Source organism: Rutidosis leptorrhynchoides, unplaced genomic scaffold (assembly GCF_046630445.1).
Source record: "Rutidosis leptorrhynchoides isolate AG116_Rl617_1_P2 unplaced genomic scaffold, CSIRO_AGI_Rlap_v1 contig440, whole genome shotgun sequence".
In the NCBI taxonomy this organism is placed as follows: domain Eukaryota; kingdom Viridiplantae; phylum Streptophyta; class Magnoliopsida; order Asterales; family Asteraceae; genus Rutidosis; species Rutidosis leptorrhynchoides.
The window spans coordinates 34870-42846 of record NW_027266673.1 but is presented as its reverse complement, the minus strand read 5'-3'; the positions used below and the strand labels follow the sequence as shown (position 1 = coordinate 42846).

The following is a 7977-nucleotide window of genomic DNA, read 5'->3' as shown; positions in this document are numbered from 1 at the left end:
CTCGCAACCCTCTTTCAGATGTATGAGGTCCTAACACTCCACTCTGTCTGCAACTCTCTCTAGTTGAACAAGTATACTTCTTAACTCTGATTAAGAAGGTGAAAGGATGGTTCTGCTCATTGTGCCTTTTCCTTTTTATATGCTCGAGATAAGCCAGTAAAGAGGAAAACTTCTTCTTTAATATGGAAATCGTATCTTCATTAGAAAGGAAAACAATCTTCAAGCGAATTCTCGATGTAGTAGAATATTCTTTCTTTTAAATCTTCTTTGCATTTCAGGAAACCATCAATTACTGTAGTCAACTGGGAGATCACAAGAATCCTTTCCTAATCGGATAAAAATTGTCTGCTCTTCATAATAGGAAATTTCAAATCAAATCGAATCGAATCCATGATTATATTTAAACGGAATCATGCTCAAATCAGATCAAAACGGAATCATAGAAGGATTCTTCATTTGTACTAGTTTCCAAACATGGCTGGTACTGTAAGAAGGAAACAAATCTTCTGTATAGTGGTTTTGACGAAAATAGCCAACTTACACAAACTGCTGCAACACTGTGCAAACAGTATCCGGTAACACGGTTTCGCTTCACAGGCAGTTTGCACCAACAATCTCCCCCTTTGACATTTTTGACAAAACCTTTCCGTAACCAACTTCAATATGTCACAAAGTAGACATAGAAACTAGGCAATGGAAACTAGGCATGTGTATGTATATGTGTGAGTAGTCCTGTGTGAACATACACCTGAGCAGACAGTTGTGTCATGGCACAGGGCAGGACAATATCAATATCTCCTCCTTTTTGTCAATAAATCGCCAAAGTAGCGAAGCACGGATAATGGGTGAGATTAATCTAGCAAACAGAGCAGATATGCATAGAAAGAGCAATGTAGAAAAAGAGTTATTACAGACCAAGGAAAAATATCCAGTATCCTCAGAGAAGTAGAAACAACTTTGTTCGTAGTCAGCCCATGAATGGCCCATAAATCAGAAAAGCTCCCCCTTAGTTGTTGCGTTGGGCCACGCGAGCTTCCAACAGCTCCCTTTGCTTCCGGAGCCTGTACTCCTGCCTTTTTAAGAACTTGATCATGTCCTCGGCCAGGATGAAGGTTTCAGGAGTGAATGGTTCTGGTTCGGCACCAGGTGCAGGATTCACATCAGGAGCGTCTTCATCATCTTCTGTAATATCTACAACCCGAGCTCCATGAGTCAACCTGGCTATTAGCCTAAAATTCTCAGGCTGGGTGAATTCTTCGTTCTCTTCAACAACAAGCCCTTGATTGACGAGAAGAGTGAAGATAGCAGCTGGGTAGACATAGTTTCCTAACTTCTTCGACTGACCAGCAAAGTACACTATCCTCTCATAGGCAGTTTCAGTAAGATTGAAGCTAATTCGAGTGCCTATTTTGAACAATAGCATCCTAAATTTCTGACTCACTGAGTTTGTATGCTTACCAGGTATCCAATTAGCCACGGCCACTTTATGCAGGGCCGAATAGAAAGCAGTTAGTTCGGCAGGCTTTACAGCAGCCCCTCCTCCATACAAGGTTTGCTTTTGTCCCCTAGTCAACTCAGTGGCAATTTGGTCATAGTTCTCAGTTAGACTTCTTCTGGATTACAGCATTTGAATACATCAGCCAGGAGAAAAGGAGAAAGAGAGTAGAATTTACCTCTCACATAGATCTTCTGGTAGTTTGGAGATCCTAAGTGATCCACGTCTTTAGGCATGTTGCAGTAAAACTCACGGACTACCTTTTCTACATACTGAGAATTTCTTGTAACACTGTCCCATAAATGTTATTCAATAAGAAGTTCCCTTAGGTTGAATTCCTCAGCTTGGACACTATCGAGGACCTTTTCAGCAACCATCTTTTTGCTGCAGACAAATGGCCAATGGGCCCTGGAAGCTTCATTCACAAAGGGTCCCATCATAGCAGGTTGTTCTGTTTCCTCTTCCTCGACCCCAGAAGTTGAGGCCGGCATTGCCTTTGTTGACTTTCTTACCGTTCGTTTCCTTTTCAAACTCTTCTTTCGTCCTGTGTTAACAGGAGTCTCAATTGTCTATTCCTCAGGTATTGCTGCCTGGTCTTCTTCTTCTAATTGTACAGAATGAGGGTTGTTTGGTGACTCCCCCTCAGCAGCTGTATTCATAGCCTCAATAGACTCCTCCTCAACCTGAGGCATGTCCTCGGCTGGAGTCTCCCCCTCAACTGAAGGATTCTCAGTATCAGCACTGTCTTGGTCCCCTGTGTTAGCAGGACCATCCGCAACCTCATCCTCTGTCACAAACTCCGTTGGCAGAGGATCTTCATCATCAATGTCATCAGTATCATCAAAACCCTCTGTGTGAGCAGGGCTATCAGCAACATTTATGTCATCATCATCCTATGTGAAAGCAGGATGTTTTGCAGGAGTGGGCACAAATGTGCCTTCTTCCTCAGTACCAACACGGCGGTTCACATTCTCAGGACTCATCGACTTCCCCGAGTCTGACTCTTCAATTTCAACAATTCCGGTAACCATAGACTTAACTTTACTAGCCGGAGAGTTAGGGTTACTTACAGGGAAGAGTAGATGAACGATTAAGGTTGTTTATGGGTTTTGTACTTCTATGTGTTCATCATTATCACTGTCAGAGTAGTTCCGAGAGATGTCTTCAGCCATCCAACGAGTGAAAGTCCGTCGTGGTGGCGATGGCGATGATTCTGAGGAAAGTTCAATCGGCTGGGAAGAGCTTGATTGTCCTTTTGTTCTTGGTGTGATTCTTGAGGATCATCGAGTTCCGCTTCGTCTTTCTCCTCTGGTTCTCGCCATTATACACAATTGTTGAACTTTCTAGGGTTTTTGAAGTTCGAGAGAAGGAGTTGCTGCTTTTGGTATCTCGAGTGACAAAGAGGAAGTTTTTGCAGAGAATATGATTTGTAATAACTCTGTAACTTCCCTATTTGGTGCAAGTTTGAATTTTTGTGGGAAGATCATCTGTTTTGCGGATTAGCATACACACTTCCCTTGGGCCAATCAATCTTTCAGGCCCAATTTTGTTCACCAATTGCACGAATGGACTGAACAGTGCACGGCCCACTGTCTGTTTTTTTTTCTTTTTCCTTACGCCTGATGGGCCTTAACAAGTACCAGGCCCAACCCTGCCACCAGCTTTTTAGACTTTTGATCCAAGCAGCCTAGTTCCTAGTCTTCGTCTTTCCTACAGAACCACGTTATACCTCTTTTTGTATTTTTCTTTTTTTTTTTTATTTTTTTTGATAAATGGACAGGCATAAAAATAAATGGTATATATAAGGAAAGAACACTTATCTCATACTTCATGTCATAGAGCAAAGTCCAAGGGCTCTTTTCAGGCACTCAAACATGGTTGCATCAAGACTCTTGGTTGTTTTTCAGTTGAGATGTATTCCAAATCCACTTCCTTTCTTCTACATGTTTTCGAACAGAGTGGATCAGCCTGTATTTAAAGTGCTGTACAGGATTCTTCGATATGTTTATAGTGCTGGTGTTTTCACAGTACACTGTCAACACTCTATGCTTCAGACCATATTCTTCCATCATATGTTTTCTCCAGAGCAACTGGGCACAGGAAATTGAGTTGCTTCCTAAAGATAGATATCCTCCTGATGTGATCGAGGCACCATCTCTGTATTGGACGCCCAGACAGTAGCTGAGTTGACCGACCATGCGTATTTCAAACTTACTGGCCATGCTATGTAAGGAGTGCTTCCCTTCCTTTTTACTGGCAACGTAAATTCGGGCTATGGTGAATTCTCCCCCTGTGGATTTGAGAAACAGAGCTTTATCAGATCCACCCCTTCTATAGCCTGGTTGACAGAAGTACACCGTCAGCCGTTCATACTACGCTTGTGAGTCTTGCTTCTGGCCATAGGGTGCTTTTGTTAGGTTGTGCATAGAGTCAGGATGAGTTGTTTCAGTAAATCCTATTGATTGCTCAACATAGATTTCTTTATTTAAGTACCCAATATGAAAGGCACTTTTGTCATCCATTTGACACAGTGTGATTTCTCCATGTGCAGTCACAGCTATCAACAAGCTGATTGTTTCAAGTTGAGCAACAGTTTCTCCGAAATGAATTCCTTTAACTTGGATATAACCCTGTGCAACCAGATGTACGTTGTTTCTGGTGATGTTTCCCACGATGTCTGTAGTCGAACAATTCCGTTGATCCCTTACGAAAAGATACAAATTTTGGTTTGTGACATCGGGCATGGTTTCTTGGGCGTTCCTGATATCTGTGCTAACATAAGATGCCTCCACACTAGGTGCGTTTTCATTCATGCCAACACCCTCAGTTTCTAATGCTTCTACACCAGGTGTGTTCTCAGTAGATTGAGGTTGATTAAACACAAGTTCGCCATCCTCTTTAACTCCCATTCTAGCCTGTATGTCACCAAACACACCATTTAGTGATTCAGTAATAATATGTGATTTCTCAAGAAAAAACTATAAGCTCTACTATTTACTGAATAACCAACAAATACTTCCCTGTTGCTTTTGGAGGCTCGTTTCCGGTTTGGTTCTTTATCATCCAACATGTAACATGCTGTTGTCAGGACCTCTCTCCACAGTTTGTAGCTCAGTTTTATAATATCAGTCGAAGCATTGAAGTTTTCTTTAAAGAAGCCGTCCCAAGAGTACCTGGAAAAATCATCATCACTCACGAAAGTATAAGAATTACCTTCGAGACTTGGTGTTAGCATTGGTCCCATCAAGTCGATGTGTGGCAATTTCAGAGGTCTTTTAGCGGTGTTGTATGATACAATCGGATGTTTCACTTGCGTGTTCTTCTCCACTTTGCAATCTCCGCACATTCTGTCAGGATCATAAGTGATCACACCAAGGCCTTTCTCAGATTCTGATTTTGATAGGTTAGCAAGTTTTTTGGTTCCAATATGTCCAAATTTCTTGTGCCGTATCTTCAAATTCTCTGTGCTTGTCTTTGGACACTTGATGTCTCCATCCAGTGTATACGTATTGTCTGTTTTCCTTGATCCTGTCATGATAATTTTTCCTTCTTTATTTACCACCTTGCATCCATGTTTAGTAAAGTTGACTTCACAATCTTTATCGCACACTTGAGCTATGCTGATAAGATTGTGTTTCAGTCCTTCTACCAAGAGGGCGTGCTTGATTTTAGAGTCCGATAACAATGGCAGTCTTCCTTTTCCAACAATAGCATTAGAATTTCCATTACCACACATGACATTTCCTTGTCGTTTGTATACAATGTCCTTCAGCATTCTTTTCTCACCAGTCATGTGCTTTGAGCAGCCACTGTCAAAATACCATTCATCTGTTTCTCTTGGTGAGACTCTGCACATAAGGTTTTTCACATCTTTCTTCTTTACCTAGATACGTCGTTGCGAATGATGTATGATGTCTACTTTCATCTTTGGATGCTTTATTGGTTTTGAAGCAATGAGGTGTCGAATATCATCTTGTAAGACGTAACACCTAGGGCGTATATGCCCGGGTTTGTTGCAGTAGTGACAGATAATTCTTCTTCCTCTGCTCTTGTGTCGTGAACTGTTTTCTTCCCCTGTTTTAGAAGAACCATGGCCAACTCCAAAAATATTGTTCTTGGGAGTCACTCTGTTTAGAATTTCATCTAGATTTTCTTTTCCTCTGTTGAATTTGTCAATTACACAGTTGGCTTCCTCTAGCTTTTTCTCTGATTCTAACAGTTCAGATTTCAGTTGTTCAATCTTGGATTCATACTTTCCATCAATCTTGTCGAAATCTTTTCTCTCATCTTTCAGCTATTGAACTTCATCGGAGAGTAGGTGATTGATTTGAAGTGATTCTCCCATTTGTTCGAGTAACTCTTTGAAGGCAGAGTGTATGTCTCCGTCATCATCATTATCTGAGCTTTCATCTGATCTTGAATCTTCTACTGACTTATCCGTGCTGTTGGATTCTGTGTACATGGTATTCTGGGTGGTGTTTACAGGAGCATAGGAAAATCATTCTCACCTTCATCATTACTTGATTCAGACTTGTCTTCTGATGACTCCTCATCACTTCAAGTAGATATAAAAGATTTTTTCTGTCTTTCAAGAGTGTTAGCACATTTGGCAGCAATATGACCAAAACCTTGGCATTCATGGCACTGTATTTGCTCTTTCTCAAATCTGTACCTTCCCTTACTGGTCTCTCCCTTGGTAACCCTTTGATTACCTCCCTCTGATTCATTCTTCTTCTGGAAGCTTCGATTACCCTTCTGATTAGATGAAGTGTAATCATTGAGTTTGGTCATGTTGAACCTCCTGTACATCTTTCCCATATTCTTCGTTACGAGTGCTAACTGCACATGTATCAACTGTTGCTCGTCTGTCTTAACAGGTGCGTCTTCCACATCAGTTTTGAAGGCAACTGATTTGGATTTGAATTTGTCTCTACTCCTCATGGCCAGTGTCATCTCATGGGTTCTGAGCTTTCCCATTAGATCATCAAATCGTAGGTTCTCAAAATCAGTAGATTCACTGATTGCATCAATTTTTGAGCTAAATTTTTCCGGTAGAGAAATCAGCACCTTTCTCACAAGTTTAGACTCCGGAATTACCTCGCCAAGAGCAATAGATTCATTAGCAATGTAACGAAGATTCTTTTCAAAATCAGCAATAGTTTCATTATCATTCATGGTAAGATATTCAAACCTGGTAGAGATGAGATGAAGCTTGGAGTTTCTGACTGATTTTGTTCCTTCATACGTGAGCTGAAGTGCATCCCATGATTCTTTTGCAGTTTTAAGATTCTGGATGATCTTGAATACACTAGGACGAACAGCACACTGAATAATACTCACAGTTTTACTGTTTGCTGCACAGGTGACTGATTCTGTTGTGCTCCACTGGTTTTCGCTCTTCACTGTTATAACACCATTAACAATGGTAGTGGGAGGTGTCCACAGGTTCTGTGTGGCACGCCAGATAGCTTCATCCTGGCTCTTCAAGTACCACTTCATACGGTTCTTCCAATAGTCATAATTTGAGTCCGCAAGCAAGGGAGGGCGAGTGGTTGAACCACCCTCTTCGATTCTGTCATCCATGGTCAGAATATGCAAGATCTTTTCTCAAGAAGTTTCTTGAGCCCAATCTGATACCACTTAAAGGAGTATTCCGACCTAATTTGACAGATTAGTGCGACTGTGCTAACAGTAGAAAGTTAACACAGTTTAACAAAACAGTACGAAAATATAAATAACACAGGAAATTGTTAACGCAGTTCTGTTTCCCTACTCTACGGGGCCAAGCCCAGAGGTAAACGACATTCCACTATTCTTGCAACAATAGGACAGTACACGGGTTACAACTCGCTCGTCTATAACCTATTTCCTATTTCACTAAGTGTACTCTTCGCTTACATACACAGCCTAATCACAACTAATTAGGACTTACAATGTTGCCTTACCAAAACGGGCAAGGATTTCACGCAACCCTCTTTCAGATATACGCACTTCGTTGCCTTGTCAACGAGACAAGGGCTTCTCGCAACCCTCTTTCAGATGTACGAGGTCCTAACACTCCACTCTGTCTGCAACTCTCTCTAGTTGAACAAGTGTACTTCTTAACTCTGATTAAGAAGGTGAAAGGATGGTTCTGCTCGTTGTGCCTTTTCCTTTTTATATGCTCGAGATAAGCCAATGAAGAGGAACACTTCTTCTTTAATACGGAAATCGTATCTTTATTAGAAAGGAAAACAATCTTCAAGCGAATTCTCGATGTAGTAGAATATTCTTTCTTTTAAATCTTCTTTGCATATCAGGAAATCATCAATTACTGTAGTCAATTGGGAGATCACAAGAATCCTTTCCTAATCAGATAAGAATTGTCTGCTCTTCATAATAGGAAACTTCAAATCGAATCGAATCGAATCCATGATTATATTTAAACGGAATCATGCTCAAATCGGATCAAAACGGAATCATAGAAGGATTCTTCATTTGTA

General features: G+C 41.0%; 2 protein-coding genes across 2 annotated transcripts; both read right to left on the bottom strand.

Annotated features, from left to right (window-relative positions):
* Positions 1–3867: 3867 nt before the first annotated feature.
* Positions 3868–5351, bottom strand: LOC139883732 (uncharacterized). The gene is made up of 2 exons (XM_071867868.1): positions 4494–5351; positions 3868–4410 (listed from the first exon to the last, which is right to left on the bottom strand). Exons 1-2 carry the CDS (start codon positions 5349–5351, stop codon positions 3868–3870), a joined length of 1401 nt encoding a protein of 466 aa, XP_071723969.1.
* A 701-nt stretch (positions 5352–6052) lies between these two features.
* Positions 6053–7078, bottom strand: LOC139883731 (uncharacterized). The gene has a single exon (XM_071867867.1). The coding sequence runs from the start codon at positions 7076–7078 to the stop codon at positions 6053–6055; it is 1026 nt and encodes a 341-aa protein (XP_071723968.1).
* Positions 7079–7977: the final 899 nt, after the last annotated feature.

Bases quoted from the DNA above. Each gene is read 5' to 3' on its own strand.
- LOC139883732 (XM_071867868.1), bottom strand. From the start codon at position 5,351: ATGTGCAGAGTCTCACCAAGAGAAACAGATGAATGGTATTTTGACAGT. The intron at 4,411-4,493 runs GTAAATAGTAGA...GGTGACATACAG, and splicing joins AAGTATTTGTTGGTTATTCA to GCTAGAATGGGAGTTAAAGA.
- LOC139883731 (XM_071867867.1), bottom strand. From the start codon at position 7,078: ATGGATGACAGAATCGAAGAGGGTGGTTCAACCACTCGCCCTCCCTTG.